Source organism: Microcaecilia unicolor, chromosome 11 (assembly GCF_901765095.1).
Source record: "Microcaecilia unicolor chromosome 11, aMicUni1.1, whole genome shotgun sequence".
Taxonomy (NCBI): domain Eukaryota; kingdom Metazoa; phylum Chordata; class Amphibia; order Gymnophiona; family Siphonopidae; genus Microcaecilia; species Microcaecilia unicolor.
The window spans coordinates 206,543,310-206,565,577 of record NC_044041.1 but is presented as its reverse complement, the minus strand read 5'-3'; the positions used below and the strand labels follow the sequence as shown (position 1 = coordinate 206,565,577).

Here is a 22,268-nt window from a genome sequence, read left to right as displayed (position 1 = left end):
CCAGTGTGCAAAACCTCACCAATAAGAAAAGGGACAAGGCGAATGAAAAATGGAAAAGGTACATCCGTGCCATGCCTATCTTTGTCTCCGAATAGCATAAAGACCAGAGGCCCCAAAAGATCTTGTGTCTTTAGAAACCATAATGCAACCCTGGAAAGTCAGGTGAAGGTGAAAGGAGATGGAACACAACATATTGGGCTTTGTGCTGGTGCGACTGCCATCATCTCAGTATTAGAAAAAAAATCTATCACATTTGTTTCTAATGTGGATTCAAATCAAAACATGCTATCAGGCGAGAAGTGCAATGAGTCAAAGCCTAATATGTCTGGTGCAGGTTCTGAAATCAGATCTATAAAGAAAGAGCAGAGTGAGGTACCTCTAGGGACTTATGAAGACAATCAAGTTATGGTGAAGAGCTGTAGAGAAAACGAGTCTGAAAACACTGCACATTCAATAGAGACAACTTGCATGTCTTCTGAAAAAAGCTGCAAAACTGAGAGAGAAATACAGTCAGCCAGTCAAAAGGATAGAAAAGAATCACATCCAAATGAAGCTATAACTGGGAAGGGAAATCTGGCAGATACATTTCCAGAACAGCACTGTGACATACTTCCTCATGCGATATGTACACATCTTGTTGAAAGTTGTGGGAACATTATAAAGATGGAAAATTTGGAGCTGTTGGGGATAGAGGGGATACCTGCTAATACAGAAACCAAGAACATCAATCATTCAAAAGAAGGCAACACACCTAAAAGAGTACTTGAGCTGAAGCCGTCCCAGCAGACAGAATCCTGCAACCAAGTGAAAGGTCTTTCAGAAGAATTTTCAGATACAGCTCAGCAAAGTGTTCTTTATAGGTTTTCACATTTTCTTGGAGTTGATCCATCTGATGATGCTTGTCCCATTTTATCCAAGATACAAGATGATGTAGGAGCACAAAAGTTAGACTTGGTCTCTCCAATTGAAAAGAATGAAAAACAGTCCCTTCCCAGCAGCAATATGAAGATAAATAAGCAAAAGAAACAAATAGATAAAGGGACAGTGTGGAGTGCTGCACCAGAACATCAGTTTCCAGAAGGGCTTGAATCAGACAGTCTGGGAGACTTCCCCTCTTGTAGCATTCTGTTAAGGGAAAATAGCCAGGATCCCACCCTTAATATGAGCTCTGTGCAACCAGTAGTAACTGCAGCGGATTCAGTAGCAGAGAGTGAAACTGTATCCAACAAAGAATCTAGTGCCAGAAAAAAGTCAGTCTTTTGTCCACCCATGTGTTTTGACCCTTTTGTCTGTATGTTTCCACTGAACAAGATCGAGTCTGGAACCGGGAAACTTAATTGCAATGAATCTGCAGTAGAAAGACCTAAGATAACAGAGGCTGAACTGCCCAAACAGATACCAAATCTAGAGGCAAATCATTTGCAACCCTCTCTTCAGAGCCTATCAGGTTGTAGGGTGCTTGGCTCAGCTTCATTGGAAGAAGCCACCCAGAAGCAGCCAGATGCCAAAGAACAGGATGCATCAGATAACCAAGCAGACGGAGTGAGTGGTGACAGTTCTGATTCCTGGTGTTTGACAGACATTACTCAGAATTTGCAGGTTATAGATGTGGGGGACCAAGTCTCTCAGAATGGTGATAGTGCTGTGCATCATCTGCTCTCTAGCAACCCAGAGTTGGTGCAGGCTAATGAGTCTGGAAGAGCCACTAGTAGAAATGGCCTGTACACGGTGCCTGCTGAGACGGGGAATGTATCTCTAGAAGTAGCTGATACCGAGGAAGCCCATGCAGATGTGGAAATGTTTCTCAGTTTCATGTCCCTGGGAAGTGACAACACAACAGGGGAGACTGGAGACAGTGAGATACAGGAAGCGTTAACACTGGGTCTTCTGAAGCAGCAGACCAGGGATGGAAATGTCTTTAATGTAGGAGAAACATGGATGACCAATATAGTCAAAGACACAGATGGTGCACAGGTATGTCTGCAACTTTTCTGCTGTTGTTTTCCTTCAAATATGCACATAGGGAATTCAGTGGGATGCAGATTTATTTATTTATTTGTTACATTTGTATCCCACATTTTCCCACATATTTGCAGGCTTAATGTGGCTTACATAATACCGTGAAGGCATTCGCCAATTCCGGTACGGGATTAGTACAAAATGTTGTATTGGGATAGGGAAGATGTTTATACTTTTTTATTTTATTTTATTCTTTTTTATTTTATATGAAGATGTTCATACTTTTTTATTTTTTTTTATGATACAGATTTTTAAATCAAGAAAAGGTAAACTGTTGTTTCACTACATGTAAGCAAGCAAATAAAAATTCAGAGGAAATACTCCAGAGCCCAGCAATGGCAAAACAATTCTATAACTGTGTGCACTCACTTACACACAACTAGGCACACCTTTATATGCGAATATGTTTATTGATTTCAAATAAATACAAAAACAGAAGGTGCAACAAACATCAATAGACCCAACCAAAACACCTTTACAAGTGCTGTTAGAGTCCAGTTCTCAGATCCTACACGGGCCAGAAAGGAAATAAGTGACAACAGAGGAATATTTATATCCAGGTTTAACATACCATTGAATTACACAAATCCCAATCTGGGTTAGTGAAGAAACAAAAGCAATGGAGGAGGAACCCTTATCAAAAGGAAAGTTGCACATTTTCTGTTCAGCATTCACGAGTCAGGTATAGGAGTTTGCTTCTCCCCTTTCTCAGAAACCCAGTTGCATTTGTGCTTTCTCCACATTCTGTTAGAAATATAAATCTGGGACATTAGAGTACGGAAAGTTGCACATTTTCTGTTCAGCATTCACGAGTCAGGCATAGGAGTTTGCTTCTCCCCTTTCTCAGAAACCCAGTTGCATTTGTGCTTTCTCCACATTCTGTTAGAAATATAAATCTGGGACATTAGAGTACGGAAAGTTGCACATTTTCTGTTCAGCATTCACGAGTCAGGCATAGGAGTTTGCTTCTCCCCTTTCTCAGAAACCCAGTTGCATTTGTGCTTTCTCCACATTCTGTTAGAAATATAAATCTGGGACATTAGAGTAACCTGTGTAACTTTGTAAGTCTATGTGCTTTGAAAATGAGTGTCTCTATTAATTTTGCTTCGTGACACAAGTATTCCCAGCTAGGAGTGTTCAGTTGGAACTCTGAAGAAAGTGATGCATAAGACAGTAGAACGATGAATTGGCTACACCCAGTCTGCCCTGTTATGAAGGTGATAGCAGTATGTGAGCATGGCACCAGTCTAATATGGTTCCCCATTTCAGTATCTTAGTTTTGTTTTTTTAATTTCAGTATATTTATCACTTTTAACCATGCAACCACAGTAACAAAAACAGTGTAAGAGCTTAATGTGCCAAGCATATTACAATCATCCTTTCTCAGAAAGCAATCAATGCAAGAAACTCTGTTCCCTGAGTGACTTATTTTTAGAAAAATAGTAGCTGCAAGGCACATTTGATTGTGGACTTCTTACAGTCTATGTGAGGTTGGTTTGCTTTATAGTTATGTAACTGTAACAGTGCAAAAGTATTTTTCTTGTACAGTAAGATAAATAGCTTGCTATAGATATAGTAGCTTTGTTCATTGATGTACTTCTGGAGGTTTTATTAAATATTAATAGTTGCATTTTTTTCATATCAAAGGATGAAGAGGGACCTTTTGCCCATCAACCTTTTGGTGTCAAGCTTGTGTATTATGTATGTTTCCAGTTTCTGTTACTCCTCATTTTCTCATTTGAATTTTGCATTTATTATGAAACTTTTGTTAGTGATTTAGTGGGGGATGCTGTCTGTTTTCATTCTCCTCTACAGGCATATTGCTGGAGCTCAGTTTATACCTCTGTTTTCTTGAAAGTGGGGATGGGGTGCCCTGCTGCAGATTCCTTTCTTGCTAGTATTTATTTATTTATTGCATTTGTATCCCACATTTTCCCACCTATTTGCAGGCTCAATGTGGCTTACATAGTATTGCACTTGGAAATATGATAGAGGACAGCAGATACATTGTCAGGGTTACTGAGTGGCCACAGTGGTGGTGGGAAGTTGGAGAGAAGAGTTAGGAAGAGGGTTTGGTTGGTACTACAGTCTGTTTCTGTAGGTACCCTGTAAATTATGTGTACATGTTCCTTCTTTGATCAGCTACACTGTGAGCCCTTGCCCATGGGCAAGGAAGAGAAGAGGATATTAAGAATCACTTGGCAACAGGCACACAAATGCCTTTTCTCAATTTTGTGGCCTGCAAAATGTATACGTTTTGGCCATATAAATCACTATAAAGACAAAACATATACAGTTTAAATGGAGCAGCATGTGGGGTGAGCTTTGAGTAAAGCAAACTGTTCTACAGTTAACAGTAGTATTATCTCCTACCTATAATGAAGTGATGATGCATGAATAGATATAACTTTGTATGGCTCAGATATCCCTACAAAGTAAAAAATGTGTATTGCACTGAAACTGCTTCTGAGCATATATATAAGTTTATATGTGGATCATATTCAGAAAATTATATGACTAATGCCATGCTGAAAATTTGCCTTGTGCTTTTTTTTTTTTCATTACCTGGGTTAGGAATGGTCAAAATAAGGTTGTGATTTTTTCTCACCTGTAGGTTGAATATGGTCAGAGGAAGATTGCATTTTCTGCATCTACAAGCAGGATCCATACAGCCACACAAGTGATGATGTCAATAGCAGTGTTGTGCTAGTTACTCTTCAAAAGTAATTAATTACTGCTCAGCTTAAAGTAATTAGTTATGGTAGTTAAATTACTGATTTAGGAAAGTAGTTGATTACTAATTACAATTACCTGCTTAGATTAACTAATTGCTTTTTCTTTATTGATGCCACATCCAAGAATACTTATGGGAGAAGCATTATGGTATTGCAAAGAGGTAAAATATCCATTTTATACGTAACCTCAATGTGAATAATTGCATAACCTCATCTCTTGATGCTTATTTCAAGGAGGTTTGACCAACGGCACAGGAACCTTCCAACCGTGTTCCTACTAATGAGGTGGTGTATCAGTATCACATTATCATGAGGGACTGGAGGATTCTGCAAGACCCCTGTCCGCCTTTCATGATTAAAAATATGATATTGATGTCTCACCTCTGCAGCTTAGAGGGAATGTTGCATCACCTGAGGTCTCTCCTGAACTGTGCTTATCAGTCTCTTCCCTCCTATCTGGTACATCTCCTTTGGATTCTACATCTTAAGGGCATCACTGCACTTCTTCACATTAAATTTTAACTGCCAGAGCTTAGATAATTCTAATTTTTGTAGTTTAGTTTAGCTTATTTATATTTGATATACCGCTTTTGCTGGCACGCAGATCAAAGCGGTTTACGTAAAATAAAATACAAATTAGAAGAAGAAAGAAAGGAACTACATTAATGACAGGAAAGCAATAACATCCATATAAGGAGAAAGAGAGATAATATTGGAAAAGGGGTTAGGAGGAAGGAAGGGAGGAAGGGAGATCTCATTTCATGTTTTCTACTCTTTCTGTGATGTCCACTTTGTTGGATATCTTTGTGTCATCCTAGGAATGACAAACTTTTCCTTCTAAGCCTTCAGCAATGTCACTTAGAAATATATTAAATGGAATCTTGTTTCCATCATGTATCTGCTCTTGGTCCCTCAGCTATATGGTGAGCCGTATTGTAGAAAATCTTTAGCATCATATCTATGTTAGTTGAATGTTCTAATGCTGCTTATTAGGTGTATCATTAGTAGTATGCTAAGATTGTAGTATATTTCTGATATTTGGACCTGGATTGGCCACTGTCGGTGACAGGATGCTGGGCTAGATGGACCTTTGGTCTTTCCCAGTATGGCACTACTTATGTACTTATGAATTCCAGTGCTGTTGTGTGTATATTTTTGATACTGTTTCACGGTAGTTCTATTATTAGGTTTCGATTTACTGTTTTTAATTTTACCTCATATATTGTATTTAGTTTATTCTTGATTATTTTACTATTGTTATGCTGTTAACAAAATTGTAAGTTTTATGTTAAACTGTATCTGTTGTACACTGCCTTGGGTGAATCTCTTCATAAAGGCGGTTAATAAATCTCAGTAAATAAATCAGTCCCAGGTCCGATTCCTGAGGCACTCTTTTACTCACCTTCCTTACCTCTGAGCAAACTTCACCGCCACCCTCTATGATCTAACCAGTTTCCATTCCAGTTCACCACTTTTGGTCCTAACTTCAGCCCACTCAGCTTATTTAGGAGCCTCCTGTGAGGAACCATATCAAAGGTTTTGTAGAAATCCAAGTAGTGCATGTCCTTTGTCCAGTTCTCTGGTCTCCTAGTCAAAGAAATCAATCAGATTCATTTGGAAGGATTTTCCTTTGGTAAAACCATGCGGTCTCAGATCTTGCAACCCATTGGATTCTAGGAAGTTCATTATCCTTTCCTTTAGAAGCATCTCCATCACTTTTCCAGCAACCAAAATGAGGCTTACTGGACTGTAGTTTTCTACTTCTTTCCAATGCCTAGTTTTGTGAAGTAGGGACCACATTCACTTGTCTCCAATACCAACCTCTCCTGACTAAGAAACTATTACATCCCTGGGAGGTCCCACCATCATTTTTCTGAGTTCCTTCAATATTCTGGGATGTGTTCCATTCGGCTCGTTGACTTTGTCCACCTTTTTACACAAGGGGATCAACTCTCTAAGCAAACAAGCGTGAACTATGTCAGATTAGGTATGACATTGTATTGTCTTCTGTTATTGTCAGGTAGATATTCCATCTCACACTAGAATAAAGGACACCAACTGTGAGCACCAGAAGCTTCCAATGCCCATTTGAGGATGTCAGCCCTTTTGGAAATAATGCAAGGCAGTGACCTGATTGTCTTTTCACACAGTCACCAAGCATTACTGTCTCAATGAGTCTTCATGGAAGGATAGTGCTTTCCTCCAAGCTACTTTTAGAACCTGTTTGCAAGATAATGGGTTTTTGCACTTCAATTTTATCCACCCTCATCAGTACCCTTCAGTTGCATCATCTTTGGCAACTTTCAGCACTGAAGTCACTGCTTATTTGGCTGCATAGATCCTGTTTGTCAACAGAGAAAGCTTGCTTACCTATAACAGGGGTTTTCCATAGAAAGCCAGATCATTTAGCCTCACAATCCCTTCCATCAACCTCTTGTCTGAAGTGCATATTAGCTGTGTACAAATTGAAGGACAGAGGAAACATATACATACCCATGAAAATCATCCAGGATTTTTGGACTCTGGAGAGCAAATTCGTCTGAGATTCAGTACAGTGACTTCACCATCTGTGCGACTCCATGATGTTGCTGTCTGTTGAGAGCCCTTGTTACAAGTAAGGAACTCTGCTTTATTCTTTTGTTGGAGTACATTGCATTGTATATTAAATATATTTTTCTCTTCTCTGCAGAGTCTGGTTGGAGCAGTTTGTAGACTCCATGGAGCCATTACACTAGGACAGCAAAAGCTGTGCAGGTTGGAAGAACTGGAAGCAGTGTCACATGAGAATGAATCTGATCTAGACGCACAGACTCCTTACTTGGATGAGGTAGGCGTAGATCCCTTGCTGCCTTTTTTCTGGATCTTATCCTGCTTACCTATAACAGAGGTTCTTCACAGAGAGCAGGATAAATCTGTCATACAGTAAGAGATGCATATATTCAGGAAAACCTTGTTCTGTAGGATGACTTGTACGGCTGAGTTATCCAGCTATTATGAAGAACCCCTGCTACCAGTAAGAAGCTTTGCCTTCTGTCTCGCTGCACCCTACGCCTGGAATAAACTTCCTGAGCCCCTACGTCTTGCCCCATCCTTGACCACCTTTAAATCTAGACTGAAAGCCCACCTCTTTAACATTGCTTTTGACTCGTAACCACTTGTAACCACTCGCCTCCACCTACCCTCCTCTCCTCCTTCCTGTACACATTAATTGATTTGATTTGCTTACTTTATTTTTTGTCTATTAGATTGTAAGCTCTTTGAGCAGGGACTGTCTTTCTTCTATGTTTGTGTAGCACTATAGAAATGCTAAATAGTAGTAGTAGTAATATGTAGTTGCTTACAAAGTAAAGTTATTTTCCTTTCTTTTGTTTTTCTTATTGACATCGTTCATTGTCACTGTGAAACTAGGCGAGTGAAGGCTGTGATTCCATCTCTTGCAATAAGAAAGCAAAGCTGCTCCTGAGGCCATATGGTGCTAGCTTGTTATTTAAAACGACAGTGAAGTCAGCCCTGGACACTGAGACACAACGTAAGTGATGCTAGGTTTGATAGCCCCCCCTTAGAGGTGCATACACAATACATATAGAGAGAACACCAGAGCTCTGCCTTATAGCACCCTGTATAGCAGCCTCGCTCTCAGTAATGTGTGTCTCAGATGGATGGTAATCCCTGTACAGCTTGCTGGTGTTGGCTCCTGGCCTTATCAACGGGCTCAGTTAAGCTTGGGGTTGAGCTGTGGCTGTCTTGGGCTTTAGGTTACACCTGGTGGTGCCAGGTCCCTTCCCCGCCACCGCTTCATCTGCTCTATTTTTCCTTGAGTAGGATTTATTCTCACAGTCTCTCTCCTGCCTCTTAACAAAAAAAAAATTTGTTTGCAACTGCAGTTAAAAAAAAAAAGAAACAAGGAAAAGAACACAGAGTGTGACAGACTTTTCCGCAGCCTGTTGTCTATTTCCTTGCAGTTGTCTCTTGTTTGGTTCAGCATCTTGATTGCTTTTGGAGGCAGGAGAGTTGTTTGTGTTCCTTTTGGTCTATACTGCTTTGTTATTCAACATAGTGAGAGTGAGGCTGCTGTATGGCAGAGCTCTGGTGTTCTTTCTATCGCCGCCTGCTGGTAGATGGGTATAACTCGCAAGTCTCTGGATTAATCTGCTAGGACTAATGGAAAGAAAATTATAGGTAAGAACTAATTTTTCCATCTTGTTTCAAGGTATTGCAAAGAAGAAAAAGGAGACAGGAGAGGAAAAAAGGATGCCTAGAAGGAGTTGTTTTTCCTCACCCAAGGTGGTTCCAGTGCTGACTGAAGAGCAGTTGCGAGAGACAGCTGTTCAGACACTGTACGATATCCTGCTGAAAAGGTGTGGGGGCTCAGTGTCCAGTGCTAACTACAACATTTCACATCTGTATTTTTACCTAGTAAGGACCAGGTATCCCATCCACTCTGCCCAGTTGTTGTCCTCTCTGGTTTCCTACCACTTTGAATGGATGAGCATATAAATTCTCAACCAACGCCAGCTCTTTTCTGTGACGTCTCGATCCTGTTCCTAGCATCACTCCGTAGTCTGAATTTGCTTATTGATGCAAGGGTTGTAACCATAGCTACTTCATGCAGGTTTTCTCGGCTTTTTATGGTTTATGTTAGGGTTGTAACCATGGTAGTTCCGTGTTAATTTGTTCTTCTTGTAAATATAATACAGCCATAGCTACTCTGTGCAGGTTTCCATGGCCTTTTTAAAAACTTAATGTTGTAGTTCACCTGTCTCTGCCCATTGACTTATCTTCTATTTGTTCCCTAAAGTTTAGTGACAGCTCAGGACCCATCCCATTTTTTAAACTATTACCAACTATCAGCCCTTGTGTGAAACATATTAAATTTGTTATGACTTTGGTTGCCATACATCTGACATCCTTTCCATAAAGAAATGTTTTCTCATATCTCCTTTAACCCTTCCTCCCTGCAGCGTTATCTTGACCCCTGTGGTGAATTTCATCACCCTTAGCATTGGTGGCTAGTGCTCCTGTTGGTAAGACAGTTTGCTAGAGCTTTTACTCATGTTTCAATTGGATGGTGAGCTCATTGACACATTATCTCTTACGAGCATTTGATGTTAGTTTAGCCACATATGTGGCATTCACGTTGACACAGCGTTTTTTGAAGAATTTATGTGTAGACTCCTGATGCAGGTCCTATAGCCAAAACATGGCCATGTTGAGTTGTTGAAGATTTGGAATAAAGACCTTTATGCTTTTCCATTGCCTCCACTGTGTTTTGTCCTTCTTATTGGTTGATTGTGGAGTGTGGTTCTTCTCTGGTTTTATATCGACTGTCAGCTTTCCATATTTTGTCCAAGCTTGTTGGAGGGGATCGTCAGGGTTGATGTCCACTCGATGTACTAGGCACGGGGAGGGGGTACCAACATGCCTCATAAGAGGACAAGATTCATTGTTTCCTGGTACTGCTATAGTAGCTGAAGCTAATCCTCCCTGAGGGGTAGTGGATGACTGGTCTGGGTGTCTGTTCATTAATATAGTTACTCATTTGATACATTATTGAATTTGATTATTTTTTTTTTTTAGCTGTCTTTTATTATTTTTTTTATGTTGTTTGTATGTGCTTTCCTATCAAGCTTTTGGAGTTCTTTTCTTGTTTTAATAATAATTTTTTATATTGTTCACTGCTGTTTCCTTGTATAAAGTTAAGTTAAACTATAAATTGTAAACTACCTCCTTTTTTCCCTTTTTACTTACACAACTAAGCATGCTATTATTTTTTTTTTTTGTCTATTTGCTTTGTTACAGTGGTTAGCTGTCCTGAATTTATCTGAGATTATTTCTCAAATAAATTCAACATAACCAGCCAGGTACACAGTGGGAGATGAAGGCCAAGGTGGTGGCCAGAGTCAGGAGGATGTGGGGGTTGGTGGCATAAGAAGAGGCATAATCAGCAGAAAACAGGAAATGACAATGCCTCTATGTTACCCTCCAAAATTGGTATTCTATCCAATATGAGTTTTTTCTAGATTGCTGTTACTGTCGACAACTGGTCATCCATTCAGCATCCAGCTTTCTAGGGGAACACAGATCCTGTTTACTGAGTCTGAGAGGGTCAGGGCCTCAGTACCTTTGGTCAAATATGGGAAGAGGGAGAGATTTTTCCTTTTATTGATCTGCGAGAATAGTTTGGGCTCCCCCCTCACTATCACTTTCATTACCAGCGGGTACGGGACTACCTTCAACGTAGGGCATGGAGTGAATTGGGCCTTGTAGAGACAGCATTGGAGCGGTTGCTGGGAGGGGGTGGGGGTAGGGGCAGCGTGTCCTGTCTTTATACTGCCTTGCTGTCTTGTACAATGCCTCTTTTATCTTACACACAAAAATGGAAACGGGACATTAGGGAAACCTTTGATCCAAAGCGGTGGAAGCGTAATATACGGTATCTATTAAAAGTTTATGTTGCCAGCTCATTGACTGAAAAACGATTATAAAATTCTTTACCGTTGTTATTATACACCTGCTCGGTTAAAAAAGATGCATGGAAGGGGCGCAAATCTTTGTTGGAGAAACTGTGGCAATGTGGGGACTACGTATCATGTATGGTGGACTTGTCCTAAAGTGCAGCTTTTTTGGACAGATGTTTTGAACACTCTTAGACATATTATGGAGGTGACCTACCCTCTCAAGGCGGAGTGTTGCCTGTTACATTTCAGACCTTTAGGGGTCAAACCAGAAGTGCATAAGTTGACGACAAGCTACTTTGTTGCTGCCAGAACTGTGCTAACGGCAGCATGGAAGTCAGTGACTCCATCACCAGCTGTGGTATTGTGCAAGATGGATTATATTCATCAGATGACTCAACTAACTGCTATACTGGTCAACTGATTCTGTTTCATCGTGTCTGGGACCCTTATTTGGCTTGGAAAGCGGGTAGAGATGCTCTGATTGATAATGCTCATGGCTCCCATGTAGAGTCAGAGGGTTGAACTTCTTTTTCCAGTCTTCACTCCATGGCTTATCTTCTGGATATGTTTTTTTTTTTTTTGGGGGGGGGGCGTTCTGTGGGGTCTTGGCTCTTTCATTTTGTAGAAATTATACTGCTATGCTGTAGTGTTGATGCCTTGCTGACAGTGTTGAAACTTGTTGAAACTTACCAATAAAACTTTTTTTACAAAAAAATGGTGAAGAAGAGACATAGCAGAAAACAGAAGTGACAATGCCTCTATGTAGATTGTTGATTAAGAAGAGGCATAACCAGTAGAAAACAGATGTGACAATGCCTCTATGTAAGTTGTTGGTGAAGGAGAATCATAACCAGCAGAAAACAGGAAGTGACAATGCTTCTATATGTAGGTTGTTGATTGTGTTTGGTTCTGGAGTCCATATCTCAGGAAGGACAAAGAGAGGCTAGAGGCAGTTCAGGATTAAGCGACCAAATTAGTGAGGAGTCTGCACCAAATACCATTTGAAATGAGGCTAAAGGACCTAATTAGGTATGCTGTAGAGGAGATGACAGTCGGGTGAAATATGATAGAGGCATTTAAATACTTAAATGTTATTGATTTATTTAAACAACAGAGAAGTTGTAGAAGTAGAGGATGTCATGTGAAGCTCAAACACTATAAAGAAGCATAGCCTAGTGGTGAGAGCACCAGGCCGAGAACCAGGGAAGCCAGGGTTGAAATCCTGCTAATACTCCTTGGGCAAGTCACTTCACTCTTCATTGCCTCACGTACAAACTTGGGACCTTGTTTACTTAACATGCATTAATGAGTTAAGCATCTATTTACTTGTTTATTTATGTTGATATACCACCTTAACTGTCAAGCAGAGCAAAGCAGGTTACAGTACTTAAAAAAACATTAAAAAGTAACATAGAAGAACTACAATAATTGACAGGAAAGATAATACATACATACTCTCATAAGTAAAAACATTAAAACACAATTATACATACGTGGCAGCGTTTTTTGATGACACTCCATCCAGTGGCACGCAAACGACTAACTTTCTCACCGGACTAGACTCATGATAAAGGTTATCAGAAATGGGAAGGGGGGAGGGAAGGGGAAGGGGAACTGGGTGGGGGGGAAATTGTTGTAAATGATGACATGAATCTGCAGTATTTGTATTTGTTTCTTTTCTGGTTCAATAAAATGTTTTAAATATAAAAAAAAAAACCACAATTATACCAAGTAACGTCAGTACAGTTTACTCTTTACTCTCCTGGGCACAAGATGCCCAATGTGCCTTCTTAATTGCTAGTATAAGCTTGTTGAAATAACCACACTTTCAACAAGGCTTTGAATTTTGTTATGCTAAGTTCACCACGTAAAAACAGAGGTTCAAAGATAAGAAAACACAAAGAATAAAGCACTCGGATGAGTAGATTCCAGTTGGGCCAAATGTGATTCTGACAGGACCATACGGTGATCATTTATAGCCCGCAGAACCTGTACAGATGAATAGGGAATTGTTAATGATAGTAAGTAATGTGGTGCACCTTGACAGAAAGCCTTAAAACCCAATAGCTTTAAATTTAATACGGTAGGAAATTGGTTGCCAGTGATGATCTTGTAAAGCAGGTGTGACATGGTCAGATTTTTGTAAGTGACAGAGAAGACAGATAGCTGTGTTCTGTAATGTCTGAAGTCTTGTAAGCAAAAATTTAGAAATATCTAAGTAGATAATATTGCAGTAATCCAACCGTGTCATGAAAAGAGAGAGAATTAAGGAGTGAAAGGTGTCATGGTTTAAGAAGGCCGAACTGATCTCAGTTGTCGGAGTAGAAAGAACTGCGATCAACACAAAGCAGAAACCTGTGGCTCAGATGAAAGACTAGAGTCAATTAGCTGTAACACTAACTTTTGATCTACAAATTGACTTAGCTGCAGAAAACAACTTTTTTCACTACTTTTGAGATAAAACACAAATTTGATACGGATCTATAATTATTTGGGAGAGATGGATCCAAAGTTTGTGTTGCTTAGCTTGATAATGCATGTTAGTAAATGAGGTTCTTCGATTGTAAGTCCTCTGTAGATAGGGAAATGCATGCTGTACTGAATTACTCCTGGGGAAATTCTGCCTAACTGTGCAGTAGTGTTTCTGATTTAGTGGATATTGCTTCTCAGTGGAGAAAGCTTACTTTACTTTGCAGTATTTGATGTTTTGCTTCACCTAGAACTCGAAGCGAATTACAGGGTAAAATACAATACACTCCATTAATTGCTTATTTCAGCTACTTATTCAGCTCAATAAAACATTTCCTAAAAAAGCATGCCTTTGGCAACTAATTCCATAGTTTAGGCACTTGTATTGTAACCTTACTTGGTATTTCCAGAAGACCCTGTGAAGCAGGCCTAAGGTGTCCATTCGGGTTATATTTCTTTAGTAAGTCCAATAAATATACTGGACCCTCTGACCATAAATGCAGTGGTTCCCAAACCTTGTCCTGGAGGCACCTTTCAGTCAGGTTTTCGGGATATCCAGAATGAATATTCATGAGAGAGATTTGCCTGCCATGGAGGCAGTGCATACAAATCTCTCTCATGAATATTCATTATGGATACATTGAAACCCTGACTGACTGTGGGGCCTCCAGGCCCAGGTTTGAGAATCACTGCCATAATGCATTATGTACCAAGCATAATAATTTGAAAGAAATATGCCACTGTATAGATACCTGTAACAATGGTTCACCATAGACAGGGGAGTGCAGCCACATTTTACCCATCCTCCTTCCCCTCCCTATTTAAGACATAGACTGAGGTGAAAGGGGATGAGTCTTGATTAGTGCAGGAGTAGCCCATGCATACACAGAAGCTTTTTAAATTGAGAAATACCTGAATTTGAGGAGAGCACTACACACAGCGTGGCTGCATCTATGGAAAACCCCCGTTATAGGTCACTTTCTTGAAGGACAAGTTGAACAGAGCTGCTAGTAATACGGTTAGCAAGCTCATTTAATATCCAGTAGTGTACACCATCAGTTCTCATCCTTAATCATTCTGGTTTGTGTCAGTACTTCAAGTTCCCCTCCTTGGTAATTGGGTTTATAATCATTTCACATTTATCAATGCCATTTCTCACCTTAGATCCTTCCTCTTCCCTCAGGTAAGGATCAAGAGAGCTTTTTAAAATTTCTGCTTACTAGCAGATGTTCTCGTCACAAATCTTAGCTTCCCTCTTTATCTTATCTATTTTCCTTTTTAAAAAGTATTTACTTTGTCTCTTTGTTGTCATCTCTTTTTATCAATTGGGCATTTTTCTTCAGCGTTTGGGTCGGTGCCCTGCTAATTATCCTCCGTGCTTTATTTTGCTGATAGAAATCAATGGCAAACCACCCTGCTGTAGTCTGCCAAGAAACCATCATGCAAATGGCAGCCTCCTTAAGTCGTTCACAACTTGGTACTTGTGTACAGGGAGCTACTTTTACCTGCCACTCTGTCTTATCTGTCTACTAGTAAAAAAGCCCCGTTTCTGATGCAAATGAAACGGGGGCTAGCAAGGTTTTCTTCTGTGTGCATGTGGGAGTGTGTGTGTCCCTGCCCTCTCTGCCCTCTCTCCCCTCCCCCCTCTGAGTCCTTCATTGTTACAGAGCGATTTGATTTCCTGCTTTGCTGTTTTCCTTCACTGTTTGTGTTAGAGAGAGAGCGAGGGCGGGGCAGACACTCATGGGGAAACCGGATATCGCTCCCCCTTCACACTTCCGGCTGGAGGCTTCATAGAACGTTGGTGTTGTCTTTTATATATAGAGATATGTTCCACCTCTGCTTATACCTTGTGCTGTCTTATCAAGATGTTTTAATGTGTATTGTGTTGACACTGTAAGTAATATGTTATGCTATACTGTGTACTGTTACTTGAATATGGTTACTGCTGTGATTGTTTATTGCCTAAGTTTGGCTTATTCTTGCTATACAATGCCGTGGGTGAATTTCTACAAAAAGGTGTCAAATAAATAGATAAAATAAAGTAAATCTCTGAAGACAAATCTCCGAAGACTTATTTCTTCAACAAGGCCTACAATGAGAACCTACAGCCCCACTAATCCACTTCACCAACCCATTCAGTTATGAAAGCCCACCTTCTATAAATACCCTAATAAATCCCTTCCTTCTTCTTTCTTCCCTTAATTAATCTCTACACAATACTAACTATACTTGATATACTGGAACAACTATGTTAACAAACTCTGTAAGCCACATTGAGCCTGCAAATAGGTGGGAAAATGTGGGATACAAATGCAATAAAATAAATAAATAAATTGTGCCTGCCCATGGCTTCTGGGATTTTTTGAAATCCTGAATGCTAATTTCTTCGCTTTTACTATTTCTATAATATCCATTGAGAAACATATTAGTGTCTTTTCTCTTTTCCATTAGGAGAGGAGATTGAAAGGGAGAATGACTCTAACAATCTTATTTGCTACTCCTGGGAGGTGTGGAGGAAATAGGATGAGAACTATTATGTCACATTTGTGTAATGAATTACAAGAAGTCTTGACTCGGCTGAATGAGTGGCCTTGCTAAATGTTGCTGCTCTGATTGTATTTCTAGGGTTCAGGAGTCCCCAGACCTGGATGTACAGGAAGAGACAGTCAGGATGGTGGCAGGGAATGTGGAGAGGGAGATGTTTGCACTCTTTCCTTCCAGTGACCTGCGCTACAGGAACAAATATCGCAGTCTTCTTTTTAACTTGCGAGATCCAAAAAACACGGTGAGGAGCTTTGGAAAAAAGGCACACACCTGCAGCAGTACATCTGCAATGCTGTAACAGGCTGGAAACATGTAGCCCAGTGTGCATACTGGGACATGGACTACACAAACAGCTGATTATCTTGGACATGAGGTGTGGTGTGGTGACTTCCATTAGCTTGTATTGCGGGAGAGTTCCTGTATGATTTTGTGGAAGCAGGCTCTGGAATTTTGCTGCCTACTAACTGAGGGCTCTATTGCTACTCCACATCATTTTTTGACAATTAAAATTGATTGTAGTTTCTCTCCTGTCCAGAGGTTGGAAGGGAAGGGTCATCTGAGGTTTAACCGTGCTGTGCCTTGTCTTACTAGTAGAGATCAGTTTGCTAGGCTGTGATTGTTATCCCTCTAATTAGAAGCTCTGCAAATAAAGGGAGACTGAGCATTGCAGAGATGTTTGATAGGAAACTAAGAGGCATATTTTAGTGAGGGAATGTGACAGAGTGAGGACTGGGATGTCTAGTGTGTGATAGTGTCTTTGACCTCTTGTAGCAGTAGTCAAGACTGGAGGCCATAAAGTCTGTGTTCTGTTTCAGCATCTCTTCCGGCAGGTGGTCCTGGGGGAGATTACACCACAATGTTTAGTCCTCATGAGCCCCATTGAATTGGCACCCCAGGAGCTGGCAGAGTGGAGAAACAAAGAGAATAAGCGTGTAAGTAAACTGTTATTCTGCATATATCGTCCTTGCTGATGCCAGGCAGTACTGACATGTGCAGTGTGGAGAAAGGAAGAAAGGACTGTGGGATTGTTATTTCTTACATACATTCTGCAATTTGTGTGCAGCTGTGTTTAGCAAGAGTTCTTCTTGCATTTTTTCAGAGTTTTATTATCATCATCTTGTTCCCTCTCTCTTTATTGCCCCGCCCCTCCCTCTGGGAACCATCATGCAGATTTTTTCACTTAATCCATTTCATTCTCTCACCTTAAGAACTATCAGTTCTACACTAATGTAATTGTAAGAACAGTACTTAGGCCAGTTTTTCTCTTATAAGTTGTGAGTATAATTTCAGCTTCATAGTTCAGACCAGAAAAGAAACACTTATTTTTGTATCCATAACATTTTTATTAAGAAAAATTGAATAATACAATAATAATAATAGAACCACTTGCAAATATAACGTTTAAGATTCTGGAGTTATCAAATAAAAAATCTCCTTCCCTTACTATTCCCACCCATCCCCATAACTCCCCCTTAACCCTCTCCACCCCTCCAAAAGTGGCACACACCAAGTGGCAAATGCCCTAGAACAGTGGTTCCCAAACATTGTCCTAGAGGCACCCCAGCCAGACAGGTTTTCAGGATACCTACAATGAGTATTCATGAGCGAGATTTGCATGCACTGATGCCACTGCATGCAGATCTATCTCATGAATATTCATTGTGGATATATTGAAAACCTGACTGGCTGGGGTGCCACCAGGACCAGGTTTGGAAACCACTGCCCTAGAATCTAACCTGCTCCCCCATATCCCCTTATCCCAACTTCCTGAACCATATGTAAAAGATGAGACCATTCCTCTTGTGAAGAAAGGGTCATAATGATTAAGCATTTTAGCAATAAGCTTCTCCATTTCCCCCACAATGTTCAATTTCAGCAGCCAGTTTCTAACTGTGGGTCCAGAAATTTGCTTGCAATAAACTGCAACTACATTTTTAGCAGCAGAAAGACTCATTCTCTTCAGGCACTGTTGACACTTTAAACCCTGTTTATTCCCCAAGCCCAATAAACACCACTTTGGGTCCATCAAAAAAGCACTTCCCAGACTGTTAAGGATTGTTAGTGATGATAAGTAATGCGATAATCGCTGTGTAACAGCAGCCCAAAACAGTTTTTATCCTCTTGCATGTCCACCAAATATGAAAGAAAGTTCTACCTTCAATACTACATCTCCAACATAGGCTGAATGAGGAAACATTTTCTGTAGTCTCTCAGGGGTGTAGAAAAGAAACACTTTTTATCAAAAATAAAGAGTAGATACCCTTAGCATCACTCCAGACCAGTCCAAACGTGTGGATATATGCACTGTTACATGCATACGGTTACAGAGAACCACTGGCTTGAAACCATGTAAGTATCCTGTGCGGTTCCCAACCAGCTGGTGGTTCTCAGTCTCTGGCAATATGTCCCATTGCCTAATGCATGGTAACGCAGTAGCCCCTTTTAGTAAATCTATCCCATTGTGATCCTTCCTTACTTCTCTAGGCTCTGGAGATAATAGAGAAGGAACAGCAGCAGACTCAGAAGAGCCAAGTCATTAAACTCACACACAAAGGTTTAATTGAGATAGAGCAAGCCCCAGATCAGACCTTCACTCTGGAAGATTTGGCGGTGAGTGACAGCCAGAAGCTTACCAGGTGGAAATATCTTTCTTACAAATTGCTGTAGCTTAGTGTTTGCTTCACGCTGAAATATTTGGCAGGGATTGAGAATCAGAGACATACAAGGGTGGAATTACCTTTCATGTGGAATCACTATAGCTTAGTGTTTGTATTTTGGGTTTGGCAGTTTTCTCCTTTTACAGTTTATTTGGAGCTAGGAATGGGGTCTACCATTTTGAGCATGGATTACTTCATCTGTTTCATACCCCTTCCAAGTCACCTAACCCAGGGGCTGATGCTCAGAGGTTCAGAGTAGAGTCCTCCCTCTGCTGTGAGCATAATGCAAAAAAATAGCCACAGCATGCTTGAACTAGTGAGCACGCAAATTACTATCATTTTAAAATTGCGGCAGTAATCTGCGGCTTAGCGCTAAAGGTCAACTTTCCTGTCAGTGCCCGAGATATTTAAAACAAAACAAAACAGATTGCCAGCCCAGCCCCCCTCTCCCGATATGACATATTCCCCGGGCGGTCTAATGGCCCCAAGCCCCCCACCCATGCAAACAAACACAGACATTCATGGAACAGTAGTATATCCCTCCCCATAGGCCCTGCCCAGTGCATTGCAGATGCACTGCATGGGGCAGTGTTCTGTTTTGAAGATGACAGCACCCAGAGTCAGGAGCGAGTATACCCCTCTTTCAGGGGCCTTGGGTTGGGGTGGCGGGGTGGATGGGCACTAGACTACTAGGGAATTTTTTTATGGGAGTGGGGGGAGGGAGACCACTACACCACCAGGGATTTCCTTGGGTGGTTGGGAGGGGGAGAGGTCAGATGGAAATATTTTTTATTTAATATTGGGAAGGAGAGAGGGTGGGGTTGGGAGGGGAGGGGGCAGGAAACAGTCTGGGGATGGGTAGTTGGGTTGGAGGGAGAGAAGGGGTGCTGATAGACACTTGCTCCTTTCAGCCAACCCTTCAAGGTTGCCCTGGACCTGGCATAAAATTTCCCATGCTAAACACGCATGAGAAACTTTTTGTGCTTGGCTGTGGAGTGCATAATAACCACATTACCAATCATTTAAATGTATTTTAATGCAGTCTGTGGTATTGGTTTCAGCAACTGAGCTGAGACCATTTGTGCATTCCCTGCATAATAATGTGCGTGCAAACCCGGTGTTAACCGCATTTTAATGCCGGCAGTAGTTTTGAGCATCAGCTTCCCAGTCACTGCAGTGATAATCCTCAGCTGGAGGCCCGGCTCCAATGTTCCTTCAAGAACCCTATAAGCATGAGTCATAAATGCCAACTGCTAGGCATCATCATTACATGAAGACTGTTCCCCCCAATATTCAAAACCATTTAATCGGCCAGGAACGGCACCTGGCTGGTTAAATGGTACATAGCTGGTTATCTGGCGATATTCAGGGGGGAGATAACTGGCTATCTCCCACTGAATATTGCTGGTTAGGAACTAGCAGATAGCTGATTATATTGTGTTACTGGCTATCCGTTGATTTTTAAAGCCGGTTTAGCACCATATTTGGCCGTTTGAAAACGAGGGATATCTTTGGCTGGTTTAAAGATAACCAGCTAGCGCTGAATATCGGCTTAGCCGGTTATCTTTAAATCGGCCAAAAATAAACTGGATATTCAATGCTGTGTGTGAAAGAAACATACTACTCAGCCAGTAATCACAGATTTGTCTCTGCAGGGCTCAGTGTTACATGAGAGCAGAGTCTTGGGTGTAGAGGCAGAGAGCCAGTGTGCTTCTGACCCAAGGAGCAGTACAGTTCAACACGAGAGTCATCTGCTGGACTCTGACTGTCTCATCTGCCCTGGTAAGACATGGACCATGGAGGGAGACCAGAATACTTGGCCTGAACATTGCACAGTGTTTACAGAATGCTACAAAATTAATTTGTAATTAATATAATTGCTCTAGTACATCAGAATTTATTTTTCAGATGAATTTCAGTTTCGGTTTCAGATTTGGCACTGAAGCAGACCCGAAATCTGGGTTTTTTTTTGTTACATTTGTACCCCGCGCTTTCCCACTCATGGCAGGCTCAATGCGGCTTACATGGGGCAATGGAGGGTTAAGTGACTTGCCCAGAGTCACAAGGAGCTGCCTGTGCCTGAATTGGGAATCGAACTCAGTTCCCCAGGATCAAAGTCCACCACCCTAACCACTAGGCCACTCCTCCAGGTTTCGTCTGAAAATGCCTGTGCATTTTTGGTGAAATCGAAACTGTAGCCTCGCCCCCTGCTGCCGCAAGCCATCTTCCCCTTGAACCTGCCTTCTCCCCTCTGACAGCAAACCCGTTCCTCCTTCCAGGATGCCTACCAGCTCTACCCCTCCCCCAGGCCCTTCCTGGGCCTACCTTTTAAAAGCCATGGTGGTCTAGTGGCCTCTTCGGGGCAGGAGCATCCCGAGTTGCTCCTCCTCCCCTACTGGCTGTGTTGTGAAAATGGCAGCCACAGCTTCCTGTGGCAGCCTTATGGGACTGCTGTAGGAGGTCACAGCTGCCATTTTGGAATTGGGAATGGTTATCAAAAACATACAGATTACATTAAAAAATAATAAAAAGGACATTCCGATATTCCACAATAAAATTAGCCTTCAAAATTGCTGAGAAATGTACACATAATTCTGAGGTCTAAAATGCCAGACCAAACAAATGTGTTTTTAACAATTTTTAAAGTTAAGCCTAAATCTGTGTGTTAGCCCAGGTGGTATAATAATTCCTAATAAACCATAGGCTACTCCTCCATTCTGGAAGACGTGTACTGTGTCTATTCTCAAGTGTTATACTACATGCAGAATCTGGCTTCTTAGTATTTCCAGTTCAGTTTATATCTGCATATTTCTGTATCTCATTTGTTGTCATTTATTTCTGTAATTGGTAAGTATCTATCTGTGTCCTGTTTGTGGGATCAAGATAGGACATTCTGCTAGCGTGCTGCTTCAATACAAGGAATTGATAACTATCTAGTTTTTTTACAGTCTGTACATCCTGTTAGCTCTGGATCCTTGCATACTAAGCTTGAGGGGCACTGAGAATGCCAGCAATGAGAGGGATGATTCAACATGCAGAGCTGGGCCCTTACACAATACTTGTAATAAATGAGAGGACACCTGGATTTACCTTTTCAATTCATGTCCAAGAAACTAGAAGAAGGTGTATTCTAAATTTTGTTTCTGGATAGAGTCATGTCTAACATACTCATCTCTTCTCAGGGCAGATTTCCCCACATATCCAACAAAGAAATAAAGGCAGATCAAGGCGGAAGATGGCTGCCACTCTGAGGAGAATCTCTACCTCCCCTGATCCAAAGAGGAGAGAAGCCCGGATCAGTGACAGGTCTGAGTCACAGTAGTTACTAGAAACTATCGTAAGATGAGGCTACTGTACTGTTCTATGGCAGAAAGTTTTTCATG

At 41.1% G+C, this 22,268-nt stretch overlaps 1 protein-coding gene across 1 annotated transcript in view; it reads left to right on the top strand.

Annotated features, from left to right (window-relative positions):
• The first annotated feature begins 663 nt into the window (after positions 1–663).
• The window catches only part of SPOCD1 (SPOC domain containing 1), a 44,386-nt gene continuing 22,781 nt past the window's right edge, over positions 664–22,268 (top strand). Inside the window, exons 1-9 of the mRNA XM_030220014.1 lie at positions 664–1,974; positions 7,444–7,581; positions 8,163–8,283; positions 8,965–9,112; positions 16,310–16,469; positions 17,044–17,160; positions 18,713–18,838; positions 20,541–20,667; positions 22,068–22,191. Of these exons, the coding sequence (XP_030075874.1) occupies positions 664–1,974; positions 7,444–7,581; positions 8,163–8,283; positions 8,965–9,112; positions 16,310–16,469; positions 17,044–17,160; positions 18,713–18,838; positions 20,541–20,667; positions 22,068–22,191 (2,372 nt within the window). The remainder of the gene's footprint in view (positions 1,975–7,443; positions 7,582–8,162; positions 8,284–8,964; positions 9,113–16,309; positions 16,470–17,043; positions 17,161–18,712; positions 18,839–20,540; positions 20,668–22,067; positions 22,192–22,268) is intronic.